At 41.9% G+C, this 23,490-nt stretch overlaps 1 protein-coding gene across 3 annotated transcripts; it reads right to left on the bottom strand.

Moving 5' to 3' along the window:
* Positions 1–1,572: 1,572 nt before the first annotated feature.
* Positions 1,573–23,171, bottom strand: fbxo8 (F-box protein 8). Of its 3 annotated transcripts, none has more exons than XM_079653931.1 (8): positions 22,946–23,171; positions 21,542–21,641; positions 20,379–20,462; positions 10,249–10,393; positions 9,767–9,893; positions 7,116–7,234; positions 6,229–6,425; positions 1,573–4,147 (listed from the first exon to the last, which is right to left on the bottom strand). In XM_079653931.1, exons 2-8 carry the CDS (start codon positions 21,639–21,641, stop codon positions 3,960–3,962), a joined length of 960 nt encoding a protein of 319 aa, XP_079510057.1. In that variant the 5' UTR covers positions 22,946–23,171; the 3' UTR covers positions 1,573–3,959. The 3 variants fall into 3 exon arrangements, with proteins under 3 accessions (XP_079510057.1, XP_079510059.1, XP_079510058.1); XM_079653933.1 differs by lacking the exon at positions 22,946–23,171 and adding an exon at positions 22,595–22,807; XM_079653932.1 differs by lacking the exon at positions 22,946–23,171 and adding an exon at positions 22,475–22,605.
* Between the last annotated feature and the right edge of the window lie 319 nt (positions 23,172–23,490).

Below are 23,490 nucleotides of genomic sequence, written 5' to 3'. Positions count from 1 at the left end.
AACAAACACACACACACACACACACACACACACACACACACACACACACACACACACACACACACACACACACACACACACACACACACACACACACACACACACACACACACACACACACACACACACACACACACACACACACACACACACACACGTTTTTTTTTCTGCTTTTAATCCAAATCTTTCTTGTGTCTTTGATTTCATCTCTTGCTGTCAGGTCGATGGATTCTGTTGTACCATTTAATCCTTCCTTTGTCATATGACCAATTTATTTGACTACTTCACTGTCTGCTGGATGCCATCACAACATCTATGAACCAATACACATCCACCATGTCCTGTTGAACAGCTGCTCTGAAATCAGCATTTCCAAAGCTCTCTTAGAGGTGCAACATCACTGACTCTATTTCTCCTTCTCATAGCTTAGCCGTATACAGAAAGAGCAGGTGTCTGGAACATCAGTCAAATGAAGCCCTGTTTTAATGAGGCAGACATGTGCGTTCACACCTGCCTTGTATAGTCCGGTTGAATCGAACCCTGGTGCGTTTAGCCGCTTGGTGCGGTTCATTCGGGTCGGTGTGAACACAGTCCGAGACCTCTTAAGTGAACTAAACAACCGGACTATGGTCCGCTAAAATAGGTGGTCTCGGAGCGCTTGCTTGCGAACTCTGGTGCGGTTCATTGCTGGTGTGAACGCAGTCCGCACCAAAACATAGGAAGCGCAGTATTTACGTGTCACAAGAACGCGGATATCTTCAAAAATCTTTAGCGAAAGAGTCTTTCAAGACATCCGCGGTTGTTTAGTTAAAGAGTAAAGAAGAATTGAGTGTTGAACAATGTCGTGTAAAGTAAAAATTCTCCGTCAGCTACATAAAAGAAAAATATTCCGTTGTTACTGTTTAACTAACGTAGCAACGGCAGGAACCACTTCGATAGCGTTTTTGAGGAGCTTTTTGATTACAGATTTGAAAACATCGTTGCTTGCTTTAAAAGTAGCACAATTCATTATGTCAAACCTTGGAAAGTATCTAGATATCCCTGCCCAAATGCCAAAGTAACTGGCAACTGAATATGTGTTGCCGTCTGATGTCTATGTCTGGACCCCTGCGTAAAAAAGAGGGTTTATGCCCGTTACTTCTTCTCCGCTGTTTTTTAACGGACGTTGTCTGATTATATAATCATATGCGCGGGCCGCTAGTGTCTGTTGATCTCCAGATTAACAGCAGCATGAGAATAACCTGCCGAAAGTGCCGATGCTCCATGGCGGAGGCTCCGCTAGAAATTGCCGGGATTTGCGTTTTTACCCCCTTATGTCTGACCAATGGTTGAACAGCATTTCCGAGCACATGTCTTGTGTTTAAAGTTTATAGTCCGTTTGAGTTTTGCCCGTGTGAACCTGGTGTGAACGCAAACCGAACCTTCTGAAAAATGAAACAATGTAACAAACTGTGGTCTGGTGCGCACCAGAGAGCGGACTATTAGGTGTGAATGCACCCAAAACTTCCTCAGTACATTGTTTCAGTCATACAGTCTTCTAGTAACCACAAAGAAAAACAACACAACAGAACGTGGATTTCCTAGATCATTTAAAGAAAACAATAACATTATGGTTATAAGTCAGTGTGCACCATCAGCAATAATATATATCTCCAATAATATACTTTTTCCCCCGAGTATAACCATGGTCAGATTTACAATCTAATGCAGAGAATCCTTACAGAGAATTTACTTTGAAAAAAATATACAAATTCATATTTGTTACAAATTGCAACTAGTTATCTAGGTTAGGATATAAACACTTCATTAAAAAAATAGAGGTTTAAATAAAAAATGTCTGTCTTGCTGTTCCTGCTGCCTGTTAGCTGCGGCTACATGCTAGCTGCTGGGGCTCAGCGACTTCATGCTACTTTCAGGTCTGATGGGAATCAGTGCAGCTGAGAATATGTTTCATATTTAAATGTTAGAAGCCATCATTATGTCCACATTCGAGTTTATTGTACACTTCCATTTCAACAGATTTCCACGTCTCTTCTGTATTGTAGTGCTGCCATCCAGATGTCATGGACTTTCACTATTGCAAAAACCAATCCATTAAAAACTAATCACACATATTCCTTAACTGACACAAAGTAATCCATCATTTTTAACTACACAAATATTTTACCTTTTTTACTTTAACACACTGCTTATTATATGTTAAAAAAAATCTGATTTGCCCATGACTGTGCACTGTTGATGATAAATTCATAATTTGAGATCAGTCATTTCTGGAAGAATGACAGTGCTTTTGACAGGATTACAGCTGCAGTGCTTGACAGTAATTATAACTACATGTCTAATTGAAATTGATGGATTATGCCATTAAATCTTGGCACCAATATCTTCCTGATATAAATTGAAGGCCAGGACTTCAGTAACTGACGCTAAAGCTGTGGTAATGAGGGGTTAATATGCGTATGTTGTAAAAACACAAGAACTTCATGAACCTTATACAACTTACTGCTCTGTCCTCGTGTCACCAGTCAAGCGTCTGAACTGCAGGATGACTTGATAAACATCTGCTGTTCTACTTCACTTTACTTTGTCATCTCTACATTCTCGCCATGACCTTGGTACCGATGGCAGAATTAGATCCAGGTCCATCACAGACCCTCGCTTCACAAACACTTTTGTTTTAAGCAGCTAACAAGCAGCTGCTTCAGATCCGTCACCTTCAAAGCACAGAGATTAAATATTTCCCTCGTTTCATGTATATTAATACATTCAATTTCATACAGCTGGTTCCTGCCACACTGAAAATACTCAGTGTCTATGTACTCTTCCTTTCATGTGTGAGCATGAGATGCAACATGAAACAATCCATTACAATCCACGCAGTCCTTAGGATTTACATGTTTTTAAAATTAGTTGTCTGTTTTTTTACTTTGCAAGTTTAAACAAACTTAAAATTGGACAGGTATGTTAGTGTGGCATTCTCCCCAGGAGAAAAAAAACATGTATTTGACTTAATTATAATATAAAATGACCTAAATTAACAAGTATTAAACATACAACTATAACAAACTTCATGCTTGATTCATATTCCTTCCATCACCTTAGCATCATCATCATTTGTATTTTAGATTTTAATATCCTATATTGGAATATTCCTGAGAGTGGACCAGCCCTATATGGCAGGTGTAGGCGTTGATTGGTGACACTCAGCCGACTGAAACGTCTTTTTTTACCTTGGTCCGTGCAGTTTGACGCCTTTATCTTGGAACACATATCACATTATTACTTGTGTAAGATTAAGGATAACATTATTAACATATTATTGCATGAAAGTGTTGTTGTGTTTTTCATTTTGTCATAAAACTGAAAAGAGAAAGATGTAGTATGAGCAACAGAAAGCTGTTCCAGCTAGCTTTCTGCATTTTAAGGCTGCATGATGTATGAAGGTGCAGCCATAGAGCTCCAAGGCACCTCCGTCATGAGTCCCGCTGGTAAATGCTGTTAGTGATATTAGTGAGTGGTCGTCAGTGCCACTTCCTAGAAAAAATAGCCAGAGTTTGTCCTACTAGTGAACGCAAAGCAGCTGTCCAATAGGAAAGCAGCAGGACTGTCCCGGCATGTGTGGCAGGCGGAGGGGGAAGCTCCTTCCTCCACCCATCAGCAGTCACCATCCGTCAGTGCAGTGTCAGAGCTCGTCTTCATGGTTCCTCTTTAAAACTTCCTTCTTTGCAGTGACTTGGTTTTAAAGACACTTCAGATGTTTCACACCTCTGATACAAATCTAATAACATATCTGGTAGCAGAGTCTCTCACAGTGCAGTGGTGGATTTTATTGTTTTTTCTTAACCATTCTACCAAGACTCAGTGGTTGTGGTGAATATTGTTGAGTCCATTTCCACAGTGTTCCGTTCTCCCCAGACATGTGTCCTATCTTCAGTGCAGTATGAGAGTTGGGACGGCAGCTACGCAGCCACGTGTCCGATCAGGTATATGTTGTCATAGAGATGGCCCACAAAGTCATCGGAGACATTATGTGCTGCTCGGCGAGTGTTCCTGATGAACTCCCTCTTAGACATCTTGTTTTTGACGTGGGGGCTGGTCAGGTCGATGGACAGCAGGATGAGACTGTAGCACAGCACGTACACAGCATCTGCGGGGGGGGGGGGGGGGGGGGGGGGAGAACATCAGGTGTGTGGGGCACTAACAGTCTAGTCCCAGCTCCTAGAGTCCTTTTGAGAACCAGGAAATGTTGAGTGTTATGTTGGAAATCTATAGTACGGGTCCCCCAGCCCAGCACATAGACACTGCTGGATGCTAACTTGGCATTATAGTCCATGTAAACAATAATGAATAGCCCAACGAGAGTACAAACATGTCCACTTTCTGGTTAAAACTGCCACCTGGGATCCTAAAAAAAATCTGAAATTGACTCAAAATCCACTTTGGCTGAATTGGCCAAGTGATTTTTCATCTATTGTTATCGTTCGAAGCCCCACTCAGGGACCAAAGCACTATTTTGTATTAAGCTGGCACAGCGGGAAACAAGATACATTGTTGAAAAACGGCTTAGAAAACCTTTTCAGATAACCTGAAGGGGAAACCAGGAGACCATCCAAATACATGGGGTGGGCTTCTTACATATCTGGAGACAGATTCCAAAGGGTAGCCTTACTTTCAAGTTCACATTTGGATTGATAACAATTTTTACAAGAGAATAGATAATAGATATGTTTGTTCTATATCTTATAATCATGGTTTTGTAACTATTGATATATAGGCTCTTTTTTACCCCACTTTTAATTGTATGGAGACAAACGAGCTGTTAACTGTTTCCTCCCTGCAACTATAGTGTTTACTTAAACAGGTTTTATGTTATCTTGTTAATTATTTCAATACTATGTCCCCTTTTTTTTTTTTTTTTTTTTTACATTTGTACTTGTTTTTCTTGGTATATGTACACATTGTGAAGAAGGTAATGGTCAGATCTGGTGGGAGGGGTGAGGTTAGCTGTACACAAACCCTGCATTAGTGTTCCATATAGCTTGATTGCAGAATGCAGAACCCTGTTATGGATTTTAAGCATGGAACCCTAATATCAGATCGTAAACAAGTTATTATCTCTAATTCTATGTGAAAACGATTAATAAGACACGTATTTATGGCTAATGTCACAAATAAACTGTTAGCCTCTGCTGTGGCCAATCCTTTCCAAAGGGTGAAATGAGCGGCAGCCATCCATCTCTAGCCTTGGGCTCAAACCATTACACTAATCCTGCTAATCACATGAGTATGTCCGAGGAGTTACCAGCAACAGAGACTGACATTAACAAAGCCCTCGATTGGTATATGCACAGTACATTGACCTACTGAAGCCAGTGATTACTTAAAAAAACCTTCACGGTTCACTTTCATATTGTGGATGAGCCGATTGGTCAGAAGTGTGGTAGCTTCAAAATAAAACAAATAAAATCCATACACCGTCAAATCTAAATGTTGACCAGATCATTGGTATTAATAAAATATATTCTCTCTACCTCAGAATTTACTGAATATATTTATGGTTTCATTCACTTCATTTGGGACCATCCATTTGCATTCCTCTAGCGCCACCTTCAGGTGAAGAATACAATGTACACAACTGTGAGGAAATTAGTGTTCACAGCAACAAATGCATAATTTGAGTTTCCACTGATGTATCCCGTCTGTGTATATGAGAGCCTGTAACAAGAAATTGCAGGATAGAAAATCTTTAATCTAAAAAATGACATGTTCATTCACTCCAGTATAAGATATAACCATAACCAAATAATTGTTTTAACTTTAAAATGTTAAGTGTCCCCTTCAGCAAAAATCGTTGTTACATGTTGAAATTAATCCACAAATAATTGAACGGGCATGAAATGAACTGTGTCCATTAAAGATTTTGTATTGCCATTCAAATTAATCTTCTGTAGTGTGTGTGTGTGTGTGTGTGTGTGTGTGTGTGTGTGTGTGTGTGTGTGTGTGTGTGTGTGTGTGTGTGTGTGTGTGTGTGTGTGTGTGTGTGTGTGTGTGTGTGTGTGTGTGTGTGTGTGTGTGTGTGTGTGTGTGTGTGTGTGTGTGTGTGTGTGTGTGTCTGTCTGTAGGGTATTAGTTATTTCATGTTCAAAGGTATCCTGGTGGATCATCCCAAAGAGCTGGCTAAATTCATCTTCTACACCAGTGTGTGTGCCATGCTATGCGTGTACTAACCAGGACTAAGGCCCAGATCTCGGACCAGGCCGGCGTTGCAGGTACAGAATCTGTGGCTGAACTTGGTGATGAGGGTCTCCAGATACTCGCCCCTCTCCTCGGGGGCGTGGATGTGTCTGAAAAAGTCCCTCAGAGCGTTGGGGAGAAACTGGTTACTGAAGTTATGGAGCGTCACCAACTCGTCCAGAACATCCCGCCTGCACACACAGACACACAGACTGAAAGGCATGATAGAAGCAATATTTATTCATTTTTACATGCAGCAATATCATTGTTTCATGTCTAGTTGCCAGCATAGTGAACCGGAAATGTTGAGTACCCCAAAGTTTTATGATAGAAATGTTTAGGGGTCCCCAGCAGAGAGAAATGCTGGATGCTAACTAGCATATGTTGGGAAATTAATGGCATTATAGCCTAAGTGGACAATAGTTAATGAAAATGTCTTGGCCGATTTGAAGAATTTTGGAGTGTTGTTGGCCGTTAGTGGGGATGCTGAATCCATTAATGATAGTTAACAGGATTAAAAATGACAGTTTTAACCAGAAAGTGGCCAAATGTTTACCAATAAATGGACCCAACAACCTCAATAACCCCCAAAACCAATCCAAAACTGTCCAAATCGGCCAAGCCATTTTCATCAACAATTGTCCGCTATAATGGAAATGTATGCTAATTAACGTAATTTGTGGTAATTGTGCAAATTGCCCAACATATGCAAGTTAGCATCCAGCAGTTTCTATTCTTAATTTACACTTCTAACATTAAACTTTGAATGTCTCATCATTCCCTGGTTCACAATATGACTATACAGTAGACAGTAGACCCAAACACCTTTCCACAGTTTCACATGGTAAAATGTTTCTGGGTGTTCCCTCTGTTCTTGTTACCTCTCATCCAGATAAACCCTCAGCATCTTCCAGTTTAGCCGTCTGGTGTAGAAGATGAATTTAGCCAGCTCTTTGGGATGATCCACCAGGATACCTTTGAACATGAAATAACTAATACCCTACAGACACACACACACACACACACACACACACACACACACACACACACACACACACACACACACACACACACACACACACACACACACACACACACACACACACACACACACACACACACACACACACACACACACACACACACACACACACACACACACACACACACACACAGAAAGAGAGTGGATCTAATGAGTGAAGTCTAACAGAGTCACTTCAACACTCCTTGATGTGGATAGTACAGATTGGCTCTTGTCCTAACATCGTATTTTGTTGCAGGGATAATCCTCAAGTTAGCATTGTAGTCCAGTTGGCAGCTCATCGAGTCCTTTTGAGAAGCAGGACATGTTGAGTACCCCAAAGTTTAATGTTAGAAATGTATAGTAGGGTCCCCAGCACATAGAAACTGCTGGATGCTAAGTTGCACATGTTGGAAAAATTGCACAATTAGCAGAAATTACATGAATTTGCATCAATTTCCATTATAGCCATCTGGCCAACAGTTGATGAAAATGGCTAATGGCTTGGCCGATTTAGACAGGTTTGGATTGGTTTTGGGGGTTATTGAGGACGCTGGGTCCACTTCTGGGCCCAGAGACGAATTAGCATAAGTTGCATTCCTTAGCATATGCAGACAATTGGCTTGGCCAATTTGGGCAATGGCGTAATTTTGGGGGCTATTGAGGATGCCGAATCAATTTCTGACATTTATAGGTTAACAAATTGCAGTTTTAAGTCCCCTGAAACCCTAAAATGGACCCAACATGTGGTATAAATGTGGCCTTTTTCTGGTTAAAACTGCTATTTTTGATCCTATAAATATCGGAAATGGATTCAGCATACTCAATTACCCCCAAAACCAGTCAAAGATTATGCATATCGGCGATGCCATTTTTCAGCTATTGTCTGCATGCTAATGAATGCTAATTAACGCAACTTATGCACATTTGGAAATTGCCCAACATATGCAAGTTAGCATCCGGCAGTTCCTACAGTACAGTATGTGTTAGGGCAGGGGTTCCCAACCTTTTTTCCCAAGAGCCCCCCCAAATGACTCCTGTTGGAAGTTGCCCCCCACACACACACACACAAGGGGGTAGTTCTATTCAAACTAGATGAATGTGGAGTATTTTGTTAAAGGAGGATGAAAGTGTAATTATGGAGCGCAATTGGAGTGACTTTGATGGTTATTGGACTCAGGATGAATTAATTTGGATTCCCACTGTATGAAGAAATTATAGGACGGAAACAATTCACAAAGGGATTAAACTGTTTAAAACACATGCTCAAAGTAAGCCGGATTTTGTGTTTATGTGGATTCAAAAGTCGTAAATAATCTACAAAATGGAGGAGACCGAACTGATCGGAGCAACTGACAAATAATCCAACTGAAACCGGCATGGACAATGACTATGTTTTAAAAATGCGCTTATCCAGAAAAGCCTGGTTTGGACACTTTACGGGCAGAAGAAACATTTCTATTAAAGAAAGATTTATAAATGTCTGTCTTTTTATGCCTTTAATAGCTACTAACTAGAATTTTTATTCAAATTAGTTAATCAATATTTTTTTATATTTTATTGTAATGTAGAGACAAGGCTTTTAGTGACAATCATGTATTGCGTTACAATTATATGAAAAAATATGATATTTGGCCTCAAATCATCTGAGGCCTGGCACTCCTCCTGCGACCTTTGGCACCCCCCAAGGGGGGCGCGCCCCCTAGGTTGGGAACCACTGTGCTATACATTTCTAACATTAAACTTTGGGGCACTCAACATTTCCTGGTTCATAATAGGACTTGATGAGCTGGTACCTAGACTATAGTGTTGCTTCCCTCCACAAAACTATTTTTTTCCTTAGGTTTTTTGATAATTAAACAGAACAAGCTTTGTGGAAAGCAAATATTGATGCTAGTTATAACCCATATGAACAGCACTAACTACGTCACACCACCGCTAAGCAAAGCTCATATTTGACCTGATTAGGTTTAGTAATGTTATTTAGCACCTTGTTAGTTCCTATCATTTTTAATACAGATAGATGCTTTTTAAATTCATGTGTGGGGTATTTACTGACGTATATTATTGAAGATTGAAGATTGAACTTATTGTCATTACGTAGTACAGATACTATGTAACAAAACGGTTTCTCTGCATTTGACCCATCCTAGTGTTAGGAGCAGTGGACTGCCATTATGTACGGCGCCCGGGGAGCAGTGTAGGGAACGGTGCCTTGCTCAGGGACACCTCGATAGCACTTGGTCTCTATGTCATTGAACAAAACAATAAACAAACATTAAGCTTGTGTTATCCACAGACCTTATTTTAGGCACCTAACCAAACACCCATTCAACAAAACCATTGACTTTGAGTAAAGCGACCCAACAGTGTAGAAATGCTGACTCATTTAGAGGTTTTAGGACTCAGTCCTGCACCACCTATTGTTTCCGACACCAACAAAGGCACAAACTCAACACACACATTGAGGAAGCTGTGAGGTACTGGGATGTTCAAATGAGCAAGTGATACCTCCTGAGCGTTAGCATTGAATGTCAGGCAGCCTTCATCCAGCTGGAGGTAAAGTCTCCTGTATGAAAATCCAGCAGGAAGTCTTTTGTTGTAGATGGAGCAGTGTCCCCATGTGGACTTACACAGCCTAATGGAACCGAACCACCCACACACACACACACACACACACACACACACACACACACACACACACACACACACACACACACACACACACACACACACACACACACACACACACACACACACACACACACACACACACACACACACACACACACACACACACACACACACACACACACACACACACACACACACACACACACACACACACACACACACACACAGAGAGAGTCATCATCGCAGACTGAAAAAGCTGTGTACTGCTCAGAAGGATTTCTGGTCACATAGAAGCATTTTTTATGAACCTCATTAAAATCACCCCCTCACAACTTCATCCACACAAAGAGCCTCCTTACCCCTGCCACAAGTATTCGTCATTTCCGAGGTCCTGCCACACGCAGCCAGCCAGGCACAGATCAGTAGCATTCAGGTATGAAAGTATGGTGATGCCTAATTCAGGGGGCAACATCTCCAAGTCTATAAAACCATGCCGTTCCTTACCTGCAGTCAGCAAGAAAAATAAGGAGATAAGCAGACATAAGAAAACAGACGTTTAGTTTATAATGTAATCTCATTGTGACACAACATTTGTACAACTACAAACATATAGTTTTAAAGACTTCCTTCCGACTTTGAAGCAGCTCTCCATATGTCCCACATTACAGTCACAGTCATACTTTGCTGGTGGATGAGTCAAGTTGATTTGCCAAACCTTAAAATGATCTGAAGACCAGTGGAAACATTTTTACGAATATATATTCCCCTTTAAGTTTGCCTGCTTGACTTTGTTGTTGATAAAAAAGCTTCTAGTACACTGATGAAAACAATCATTTACTTTTTGCTCTCGTAAATAATACTATGATTATGTGTTTAAATTACACATAATCGAAGAGCCGTTACGTGCGCGGAGCCGTTACATTTGGACCAATCCGCGGTCTTCCTCACACACACACTCAATCTTTTCTCAGCTGCAGCTCCGCGGATTTCTCAGCCTGACCCCTAGATTCCACCGGGTCCGTCTGCGGCGCGTTACGGCCGCGTTGCGGCCCCTACACACGGCGGTGTGCGTTGCCGCTTCAACGCTTCTGCCAATTCACTTTGAATGGGGTGACGTCACGATTCGCCGAACTGCATTGTGGGAGCAAAGCGTAGCTTCCCTCGCGGTGCTCGCTGCAAAAGTAGAGCAATGTTCTACTTTCTACGCCTCGATGGAGGCGTCAGCCAATCGAATCATATGCCAGTACAAGCTCTAGCCAATCAAACCGCGTGCTTGTGTGTCTGGGGCGGGAGATTCATGTGATTGGTTGTTGGTTGAGTTTCAGCCCCCCCCGCCGGCAAGCGACTACGCACGCCGCCGTGTGTAGGGCCCGCTACGGCTGCGCCGCGGCGTCTGCAAAGATCACTCTAGTCAATGGGTGCTATTCCACCAGATGCGCCGCGTTACGGCTCAGAAGCGTCTCGGAATAGGACGCGACGCAGCCGTAAGGAAATGTCGGGCAGGCAGGAAGTGGAACGTTCAGAGCATATAGAGTGGCGAAGTCACGCCCATCTACTTCCGGTCCATGGGACCTTATTTCGGAAAAAATATGCATTGAAGTCAATGAAGAGAGAAAACATATCTTTCGTTCCCGTTTGAATTGTGCCATGAATTACACATAATGATGTTTGTCAATCTTAAAAAATCCTTTCCATGTCAAAAAAGTCACCGTTTGTCGTAAAACTGTTGAAATATAAGACCATGAAAAATATGCAACTAGAAAGACTACAAATCCCAGAGTGATGTCACAATTGTTTTCCTCCACTAAGAGATAGCTACAGATGTAGCGATTCATTTCAGACAGTTTGAAACGCGAGGGCCGTGATCTGCCCTCGCTCAAGGGAAAACCTCCAGCTTGACTTGAGACCGCCCCCGTGATAGATAAATGTAATTATAATGAGGCCAGCTGCAATGGATCATTGATCCACCAGGGGGTGCAGTGGGGTTAAAGTCAGATACAGTACGCTGGATGTACAGCGGAACTTTGTTAAGATCCATATGTCACGGATATCATACTCTGTGCTAAATAAGAGACATGTAATCATTTACAGAACATCACCATGTTGTTATTTAACAAAATAATGTTGTTTAGTCGAAAAAAACGAACGGGAGGAAATGCAGCCCGGCTCTCGATTTTTTAATTTAATCATCATTTTCACCACGATCATTTATGTTTATGTTCGCCGAATTGACATGAAATCACTGACACATATGAATATACTGTATTCAACTTCATTAAAACGGTATTAACGTGCCTAAACTCAGTAATTCACCAAAAATATGTATATTTTAATGGAGCTTCGTCGGTCGATCAGGATCCCAAAGTGTAGCGGAGGGATCCTCATCTGCATGACGGGTGTTATTTTCCCCATAAGGAACAAGTCGCTGCAAATTATCCCGCTTATTACATGGCCACATTCTCAACAAAGTAACGACATGACTCCCAATATTAATTTAAATGCTTTTATGGATTTAGAAAATGTTTTTATTGATTTAAAAAATAGTTGTATGTATTGATTTAAAAAATAGTTGTATGTATTGATTTAAATTGACATGCATCCGCTAAGAAAAATAACAGTCTGAATGAAACGGCAGCTCTCAGCTGTGTGGCCCATCAACCACAGCTCTCTCCCCCCCTCCCCCCCTGATTTTTCTTCTCCAGCAGCTAAATTAACTGTAGGTTACTCTGAGTGACAAGCTTACAGTTAGACACAACACTGTCATTGCAAGTGACCCTCAGTTAGTTGACTTTTATGTTCAACTGCTAAAATCGTTACTGATAAAAAAAGGGCTTCTACTGTACCTAATTACCTTAACACTAGAACCGCCAGAGGTTTTTGTATAGGCCTACCTAAACCCGTCAAATCCCGCTATTAGAATGCAATTTTTAAAAACATAGCGTGCTACATAACACACTTTCAGGAAAAGTCACGGATTGGGAGACTTTAATATTTTATTGAAAAAAAGTTACATTGCACACACATCACACAAATTGACCCGATTGGCGGTTCTAGTGTTAAATAAACTCACTAGTTAATGAAACCAGTTCAATACGCATTATTCTTATCATTCTTTATGAGCGCAGAAATAGTCTTAAAATCAGATCTGTTTTTTTAAATGAAATCTGACGGCAGGCAGTTAGCTCTGATCACCTATGATAAATGCGCCACACCTAATCGCTGGCTATTCAGCCACAGACACTGTTCGAAATGGGGGGGAGCCAGGGGGAGCTTGGCTCCCCCGAAGAGGAAGGGAGCTCCCCCGAAGGCTGACTTTGAGATAAATAGGGGGAGCCCAAAACAATCGTGCATATTTGTGTCACACAGATTAGAAATGTTGAGTTTCTGTAAATAACAGTTCTTGAAATAAATAATAGTTATTGTTCATTACAGTTTCTGATTATTTGTTTTATATTTGTGAATAGGTCTGGGTGTTGCCATCTGTACGTGGCGTCGCTGCATTCTTACTTACGTTGCTATGGTTACGGCGGTGATGCCGGCGCCGTATTTGAAATGTTCATATTGATATTTGTTTAACTCTGGCTTTGTAATAAAAAATATGGCAAAACGAAAACAGCCAAGCGTTACAGCTTTTGGATTCACAAGCAAAGAAGCGAAGGAGTCTAAAAATTACAACGTGAACGGAAAACAACTTTTAGTTGGCCGGCTGTAAGCGGCGTTAGGGTCGAGCTTGACAGCTCCACACCGAGGGAGAGGCCTGCCGATGCGGAGCCTGAAGACGCTTCAACAACGGCCACAGCCGCCGGCGTAGTGACACCGTCTGTAGTAGTAGCAGAGTGATTTTATAGCAATTGATCGAATCCGCGCTGCTGCGAGTTGAGTAAAGTTAGAACGATATTGGCAGACTCTGATTTCACGGATCAATAACTGATGAACAAAACATTATTCAGACACAAATGACGTCTCCTAAGTACCGTGGTAAGGTTGAGAACTACAATCACATGTTGACAAAAAAAAGGCAATATGCGCCGTCCTCCGAGCTGGACACATTAAATTGGTCTCTTTCCGCAGCCGGAGAAGAAACGAGTGCTCAGTGACCGTCTGCAAAGTGCAACACCGAAAAAAGAGAATACAATAATATTCAATCACTTCACTATTATACAGTATTACTACCAAACTCACTACACACATCAATAGTCTCCTGATGCTCATACTACAGCAGAGAGTTTGGAAGAATGTGCTTTTGAGTAATGTTGGGGAATATTTATAGTGTAACATCTTCAATAAATATGGCATCATCTTCAATCACTTCACTATTATACAGTATATTTCTACCAAACTCACTACACAAATCAATAGTCTCCTATTGGTCAGACTACAGCAGAGAGTTTGAAAGAATGTACTTTTGAATAATTTTGGGGAAGATTTATAATGTAAAGTCTTCAATAAACATGGCATCATCTTCAATAACGTTACTATTATACAGTATATTTCTACCTAACTCTCTACACACATCAATAATCTTCTGGTGGTCAGACTACAGCAGAGAGTTTGGAAGAATATGGTTTGGTTTTGATTTCTTATATTGACAAATCCAATGGCTCCATCATATTGATCAAATGTGACCTGAAAAACCTTGGGAATATGTAAACATAAGTGTTATTTTCTATAATATACAGGTGCAAAAAAATAATTTCATTTACACAGTATTCATTTTTTATTTTTCTCAACAGGAACAAGGAAAAAAGGGAAGCTTATATTCTAAATGTATTGGTTAAAAACAACATAAATGTCTCCAAAAACTGCTTGATTATAATAACGCTGGAAGTTGCCAGCAGACACAGTTCAGTCTCCTTCCTCAAGCCTAAAGGGATGCAAATACTTTGAATAATCAGTTTCACTCACCTTTTTTAGCTCTTGCCTGGCCATCTGCTCTTGTGTGCCGTCTAGGATTACACCCATGATCCAGGAGGTATAGACGGTTATTGAAGATGATGCAATGATTTTACATTATAAATATTCACCAAAATTATTCAAAACAATATTCTTCCAAACTCTCTGCTGTAGTCTGACCAACAGGAGACTATTGATGTGTGTAGTGAGTTTGGTATAAATATACTGTATAATAGTAACGTTATTGAAGATGATGCCATATTTATTGAAGATGTTACATTAGAAATATTCACCAAAATTATTCAAAAGCACATTCTTCCAAACTCTCTGCTGTAGTCTGACCAACAGGAGACTATTGATGTGTGTAGTGAGTTTGGCAGTAGTAAGCTGTATAATAGTGATTGTATACTATTGTATTCTCTTTTTTCGGAGTTGCACTTTGCAGACGGTCCCTGAGCACTAATTTCTTCTCCGGCTGCGGATAGACACCAATGTAATGTTTCCAGTTTGGAGGACAGCACGTATTGGCTTTTTTTGATAAAAATGTAGTTTGTTGTCAACTTTACCACGGTACTTAGGAGACGTCATTTGTGTCTGAATAACGTTTTGTTCATGAGTTATTGATCCGTGAAATCTGAATCTGCCAATATCGTTCCAACTTTACTCAACTGCTGCTGCGCCAGTCAACAGAGCGTGCGTGTGATATATTTAGTAGAATGATGTGCGCTGAATAATAGGGCTCACCCGAAAGCAAATGGGTAATTCGAACACTGGCCACAGAGCTCCCTCTATACAAATCAAACTGTAGACGGTGTGAAAGCACCTATTGTTTTAAATAATGGTCGGAATGTGACCTGTGAGCCTTCTGAATTACCGTGGGACAGCACATTCTAAACTAAAATGTTCAATCAATAAAGTAACAACTTATCTTATCTTAATAATATCTTCATATTAATAATAATAATAAATCATACAGTATGTGTCCGAAAGGGAGCAGGAGGAAGCAAACACAAAAATATACAAAAAATATACTGCATATTAAAGCAAACGATTGTAAAGGTAAAAGTATGAGCATAACAAATAAAGAAGTGTAATGTAAACATTTACATTATAATTATGATTATTTAATATATAAAGACTATATATTATTGAATTACAAGATTAGATAATAATAATAATAATAATAATAATAATACATGGGAATTTTATAGCGCTTTTCATGAAACTCAAAGACGCTTTGACAGAGAATTAAGAAAAGACAACAAAAAAAAACAAAAACAGATAAACAAAACAGAAAATAGGGGGGGAGGGGGGTGGTCAGTGGTTGAATGCAGTGTTGAACAGGTGGGTTTTGAGTGATGTTTTGAATGCTGTGAGGGAGGAAGAATCTCTGATGGATTGGGGTAGTGAGTTCCAGAGGGTGGGTGCAGCAACGGAGAAGGCTCTGTCGCCCCAAGACTTGAGGTTGGTCCGGGTGGGGAGGGACAGGAGGTTGGCAGTGGCAGAGTGGAGGGAGCGAGTGGGAGTGTGTCTGTGGAGGAGGTCAGTCAGGTAGGATGGGGCCAGGTTATGGAGGGCTTTGTACGTCATCAGGAGGATCTTGTACTGAATTCTCTGGGGGATGGGGAGCCAGTGGAGCTTGATGAGGACGGGTGTAATGTGTTCACGGATTCGGGTGTGGGTGAGTAGACGGGCGGCGGAGTTCTGGACATATTGAAGTTTGTTGAGGATTTTTTAAGGTGAACCATAGAGGAGGCTGTTGCAATAGTCCAGACGGGAGGTGATGAAGGCGTGGATGAGGGTTTCGGCAGCAGTGGGAGAGAGGGATGGACGTAGACGGGCGATGTTTTTGAGGTGGAAGAAGGCTGTCTTTGTGATCTGTTTGATGTATCTGTTGTAGGAGAGGGTTTGGTCAAATATGATGCCTAGGTTCCGGATGTGAGGGGAGGTTTGAACTGGGAAGCCGTCTATGTTGAGGGAGAAGTTATGGATAGGTGTGGTGAGCTTTTTTTGTCCAATGATTATTATTTCAGATTTATCGCAGTTGAGTTTCAGGAAGTTAAGTTGGAGCCAGGATTTTATTTCAGTGATGCAGTTTGTCAGGATGGAGTGGGTAGCAGTGGAGATGGACTTGGTGTAGATGAGAAGCTGGATGTCGTCGGCAAAGCAGTGGAATTGAAGTCCATGACGGCGGATTATGTGACCAATGGGAAGCAGGTAGAGGATGAAGAGGAGGGGGCCGAGAACTGAGCCTTGAGGGACACCTTTGGGGAGAGGAGCGGTGGGGGATTTGCAGTTATTGATGTAGATGAACTGGTTTCCGTCAGAGAGGTATGAAGTGAACCAAGAGAGGGCAGTGCCGGTGATGTTGAAGGTGGTTTCAAGACGGGTGAGGAGGATGGAGTGATTGATGGTGTCGAAGGCAGCGCTGAGGTCAAGTAGGATGAGGATGTTGAGGTTACCAGAATCGGAGGAGAGGAGAAGGTCATTTGTAATTTTGAGGAGTGCGGTTTTGGTACTGTGGTTTGAGCGGAATCCGGATTGAAAAGTTTCATAGAGGTTATTAGCAGAGAGATGATGCTTAAGTTGTGACGCTACAGCGCGTTCCAGAACTTTTGAAAGAAAGGGTAGGTTCGAGATTGGTCTGAAGTTATTAGGGTTGTCAGGGTTTAGTCCGGGTTTTTTCAGAATAGGGGTGATAGCAGCTATTTTGAGGGACGGTGGGACGGTGCCAGAAGACAGGGAGGAGTTGATTGCTGTAGTGATTAGTGAAGAGAGAGTAGGAAGGCAGGCCTTAACAAAGCTGGAGGGGATGGGGTCCAGGGTGCAGGTGGCAGTTTTCATTCCTGTGAGGAGATCAGAGAGGTCAATAGGGGAGACAGGGGAGAACTGGGACAGGGGTTGGCAGGATAAGGGGGGGCAGGTGGCTTTAGGGAGAGCTGGTGTGGTAGTGGTTAAGCTGCTGTAAATGTTGTCTACTTTGCTTTGAAAAAATGTGAGAAAAGAGCTGCATTTGTCTACTGTGAATGACTGAGTGGTGGTGTCCAGGGGGCTGAGGAGTTTGTTTATTGTGGAGAAGAGTGTTTTGGGGTTTCCGGAGCCAGAGTGGATTAACTGAGAGTAGTAGGTGGTGCGGGCATGGGAGAGGGCATCTTTATATTGCTGTAGGTGGTCTTTGTAGGTTTGAGAATGAATTGTGAGACCTGTTTTATTGCGGAGTCTTTCAAGTTGCCGGGCACGGGTTTTCATCAGACGGAGTTCAGGGGTGAACCAGGGAGCAGAGTGAGTGAAGGAAACTGTTTTGGTTTTTAAGGGTGCAAGTTGGTCAAGGCAGGAGGACAGAATGTTGTTGTAGTAGTCAGTGAGATCAGAGGGGCTATGGAGGTCCACAAAGGGACTGGTGGATATTTTTTCAGAGAGGGAGGATGAGAACGAGGTAGCTGAGACACAGCTTAATTTACAGAAGTTGATTTTGCGTTTTTGCTTTGGTGGTGGGGTGGGAATGTTGATGGTTATGGTGATGGCTAAGTGGTCGGAGAGGAAGAGGTCTGAGCCAGAAAGATGGTGAAGGTTTAGTCCAGTCGAGCATACAAGGTCCAGAATGTGGCCACGGTTATGGGTCGGAAAGTTGACATGCTGAATGAGGTTGAAGCAGTTAAGCATGTCCGTGAAGTCTGTAGTTATTGTAGAGTCAGTGGAGTCCATGTGGATGTTGAAATCACCAAGTAGGAGGACTGAGGTGGAGAAAGAACAGAGCTGGGTCAGAAATTCAGAGAAATCAGAGAGGAATGATGGGTTTGGTTTGGGAGGGCGGTAGACAACTGCCAGGACTGACTGTGTGTGACCAGAGAGTTTAAAAGCCAGGTGTTCAAATGAAGGAGCAGATGAGATGGGGATGAGGCTGGTTTTAATGCCCTGCCGGTGTATTACGGCAATTCCACCACCTCGGCCCTCCGAGCGTGGCTTATTTATGTATGAGTATCCATTGGGTGTAGTGAGGTTGAGTGAGAGATAATCCAGAGGTTGTTGCCAGGTTTCTGTCAGACAGAGAAAGTCCAGTTTATTGTCCAGAATGAATTCGTTGAGAATGTGACTTTTATTGTTGAGGGACCGGGTATTAAACAGAGTGAGCTTCATATTGCTTTGTGTGGTGAGGATTGACTCAGGTGTCATTGCCAGGGCTTGCAGACAGGGGGCGCGCTCGTCTGTATTGTTGTGATGACGTAGTCGAAAGGTGGGTGTGCGCTCAGCTGACCAGAGTACGGGGATGGAGTGACCTGTGTGAAAGTAAACAAACTTGCGACCGGAGCCTCTATGGATGTATCTGGTTCGTTTTAGAAGTTTGTCGTTTTTGATGACAGAGATGCATAACGGTGTGGAATGGTTGTTGAGTTGTAGAAGTCTCGCAGCGGAGTACCTCAATGCCATGCCAGGCAGGAGAGACGGAGCGTTGAGTGGACAGATGAGCCGGGCAGCCGCTAGCATTAGCAGCTAGCGGGTATCCTGCAGCTTGATGACTGCAGAGGTGCAGGCAGCTATCTCAAGGTAGTCTACGGAAGAGGGGTCCAGGCCAGCAAAAGGCAGGACACATTTTGAGAAGTCCGGGAATGGGGTGGAGGCAGCGTTGGAGGAGCTAGGCAGGTGAAGCCGGGAGGATCAGAAGGAGAGCAGGTGGAGCGGCGAAACGGATATACTTTAGTTGATCTAAAATATTGATGTGTTCAAATGCTCTTCAAAACACAACTGAAAGTCCATGAAACTTGTCTTTCTGTATTTGTGAATGAAGCTCCATCTCCTGGTTAAAACCTGAAATTGAAAATCTGGCAACGCCCTCTTGGAAAATAGTGGGAGGGCTTAACATTCCTCTATACCGATCTTAGGCAGGTCGTAGGCAGGAAGCTGTAAGCTGGAGTCTGAAATGAAGTGCTACATCTGTAAGATCAGCATCATATAGATAGAATCTATCTACAGTATATGTAGACCCTCCAGAAAAACGCGATTCTGCGATCGCAGAATTTACCGCATAATCAGCAAAATGGCGCAGATTTTTAAAAGGCCGCATATTTATCAAAAGGCCGCATAATCCCCGCATTTTTCCACACAAAGTTGAGAAGAAAAAAAAAGTTAACTCGCCTTGACGTGACGTCATCAGCTCGCGCATCACAGAATGTAAACAACACTGTATAAAGTGAACGTGTGGAGCTCACACGATAGAGAAAACACCAAGATGAAAAAATCTAATCCATCTCATTTACCGACGAACATTTCTTCTAAAGACCGGGCAAAATGTGGGGGGAAACTATTCTGCACCCCGTGCAACTGTGTGTTGGAGCATAAGAGAAAATCGACGGTGACGACCCACTTTGATTCATTCAAACATTCGAAAATGCTTTCTGCTGCTGCGGACAAGAAAGCCAAACAACTCACGTTCACCGAGGCATCAACCTCCAAAACTCTTTCGAGGGCTACAAGAAACGAAGTGAGTAGCCTAGCCTACAAGATTGAAGCTGGTCAGATAACGAACGAGTAAATGAAAACAGAATGAGGCGGAGAAGTGTGTGTGTGTGTGTGTGTGTGTGTGTGTGTGTGTTCATACCTCCAATGCGTGTTCTCAGCAGATGGTAGATGTCCGGGCCATAACACTGCTGAGGAGCTCTTCTCTGGGGATCTCCATCTCTCCCTAAAACAACAGATGATTCACTGTCACACTTGAAGTGGGAGAATATGCCAGCATGATCTGTGGTTAAAGAGTGGCATAATAAACTTATACACTCACAAGACCTACACCTTCTTTATTATCCTTGGCTCATATTTATTCTTAGTTTTGTTTAAACCATTTTCAGAAGTTATGGTTTTACTGGTGATTTAATTTTCCATGTACAGTATTTTTTTGTTGTATATCGTATAAACCTGAACGTTTGCAAACATATTATTCTGTATATGTATGAATACAGTGCTCATAAAAAGGTCAGCTGAATAACATTTCAAATCAAGTTTAATCTCAAGTTGTATTTCCCTCTACTGCTCTAGTGTAAAAAGCTTTTATTTTGACTAGAAATGATCATTGTGGCTTCCTCAGAGTAACAACAAGGAGCTTCACTTTGAGAATAAGGAGAAAGGTTAAGATGGGAGCTAAATAACGAGACAACGTGATCAGAGCAGAAACACAGCTCAAATGTACAACACGAAAACAAGGGAATTATTGAAATGCTGGAAATAGAAAATAAAATGAGCAAGTGAAGTGGACGGAACAAAACTACTGATTAAACCACTTGTGTATGTGGTTGTTATTGGGATTATAGAGTGATCATTTAACATGCAGTATATATGGGGGGGAAACTGCAGTTTTGGGTTTAATTTATTTCTCTCTCATTTTAAAAACATCACTTTTAAACAATGTCGTTATTCTTATTGCCAGGATCTTTGAATCACTGATTCTTAGTATTCTGCAAATGTCTTTTGCAGTAATGCAAGGAACAAACAGACAGTTTGGAATGAAAAAGTCTCGTCAAACGTTTGAATATTGTCGTCACTTGATTCACATCAGAGGTGCATAATGCTACCCCAAACTCAAAAGAAAGCTGTTTGGTTGGTTATGTTCAGGTACTGTAGACTGATTTCAGTTGCTGCTTGCTGTGCTTGTATTACTTTACATGTTCATTTATAAAATGACTGGAAGCAGGAAGCTTATAAATCGGGAAAAAAACATACACATTTCTCAGCCAAAGTCACATTAATGTTAGCAGAGGTTCAGATTACCTTGCTCTTGCCCTGCTTCCTGGTCGGCCAGTCGGTCTGCGAGCTCTTCCTGAAGCTGCTGCTGTTGTCTGGGAGGCAGCCTCCACAGTGCCTGACCCATCTGTATGTAGCACAGCAACACGGTATGATGATCAATAACATGATTCTTTATTACAGCTGACCGATGTGCACAGTATTTAGAAGCAGCATGTGCCTGCTCACACCTCTTTTCTCTGTCTTTTATGTCACAGGGGAGATACTGCTCAAAATCACATAGTATACAGCAGCAGTTACACATGCACTTCTCTGGTCATATTTACAATACTTTTCTTATAATCACATTTATGTATTGTGCCTCAACTAAATACATTTATTTGTACATGTAGGTCGATTTGGTTGGCAGATAAAAAGACAAGGGATCCATCCTGACACACATTCTAAAACAACACAGACAACGGACACATTTCTAATAAAAGCACACCCTGCTCCATCACATCTAAAACATTTAAAAACCACTATAACAAACATGTGGGCTTTCGAAATTAAGTAATTAATTAATTAATAAATAGGCATCTGTGTGACTTGTTTATTTGTGCGATAGCTGCTGGAATAAAGCTGTTACCGCTTTGTTCTACACTTTGAGACAACTCTGTGTGCAGAGGGTGGGACTCATCTTGTAATATAGAGCTGCACTAAACTACTTATGGATTTTCAAAAAAACAAGTAAAAATAATGACAGACTAAAGGTCTAATTGTTATGTAGTTCACATTATGCTACTGACTTTTGAGGTAGCCAATGAGTAACACATGACCTGTGGCAGTGATACAAGTTTATGATCCTAAGTCTCTTGTATTAAACAAAATTGCACGGTGTATCAGACAATACTGGAAAATGCAATTTTACTGTTCTCAAGATTGTACCAATAAATTACGTTTAGTATGCATACAGCTTACATTATTGTCAGGACTGATACACTTCAAATGAAGCTTCACATGTTAGTCTACTGTTTAAGTGTGTGTGGGAATAAACACAGCAGTAATGCTCGCTGCTCGTCTCCCTCTCAGCCTGCCTACCGTCAGCCGTGTTGCATAAACAAATCCATCACTGTTGTAAACATCAACGTTGGAAGTTCGAGCAAGCAAGGTAGTTTGACCTAAAGTCCCGCCTTCCCCTCTTTATCGTTGGTCAAATGTATCACAACAGCATTCACAATGGAACGTTAATGGCTGAATTGGCTTTCACTAGCGATCTGTTCATACAAATCCCCGAGTTAGCTTACCGAGCTAGTTTAAGTTCACGAAGACAGTGTCGATACAAACTGATTTTGCTGCCCTGATAGAGGAAATTGGTGTTATTTATTTAATAGGAATGGTGCAGTATTTCCAGACGAGTACGATACAGCGGCGTAACCATGGACAACCTACCTGAGTTTAGGTATTCCTGTGAAAACCCGACCTGCACACAAGTACAGCTGGAAATATGTTGTCCTTTACATCAAACGTTTCGAGATGTCATGTCATTTCAACAAGAACAAATAAAACAGAGCAGTAGCTCCTTTGGGTTCAGGAACCTTTCTCGGTGTATCATCTGCTCCACACTCCTCCTCCTGTCACCTCCACCTCGCCCTCTGCCCCCTGCTCTCTCTCTCTCACACACACACACACACACACACACACACACACACACACACACACACACACACACACACACACACACACACACACAAACAGCATGTATACATCACTTCAGGGGACATTACATTGACTTACATTCATTTCCTGGAGACTTATCCTAACCATAACCAACACATGCCTAACCCTTACCCTTACCCTAACCCAGCGGTTCTCAAACTTTTTCTGTCTGGCCCCCACTAATGCTGTCTTATCAAAGCATTAGTGGCTGCAATGAGCCTGTTTTGCACTGCACATTTCTTCAAAACGGGGTTGCAGGCTCAGTGGCGGCGCCAGAG

The sequence above is a fragment of the Notothenia rossii genome, assembly GCF_949606895.1.
Source record: "Notothenia rossii genome assembly, chromosome: 1".
Classification (NCBI taxonomy): Eukaryota; Metazoa; Chordata; class Actinopteri; order Perciformes; family Nototheniidae; genus Notothenia; species Notothenia rossii.
This window is presented reverse-complemented; position numbering and strand designations above follow the sequence as displayed.

Excerpts from the sequence above, each read along its gene's own strand:
- fbxo8 (XM_079653931.1), bottom strand. The coding sequence starts at position 21,641 with ATGGGTCAGGCACTGTGGAGGCTGCCTCCCAGACAACAGCAGCAGCTT. Across the intron at positions 20,463-21,541 it reads GGAAGCAGGGCAAGAGCAAG|GGAGAGATGGAGATCCCCAG; the intron begins GTAATCTGAACC and ends CTGTTGTTTTAG. Across the intron at positions 10,394-20,378 it reads GCTGAGAACACGCATTGGAG|GTAAGGAACGGCATGGTTTT; the intron begins GTATGAACACAC and ends TGCTGACTGCAG.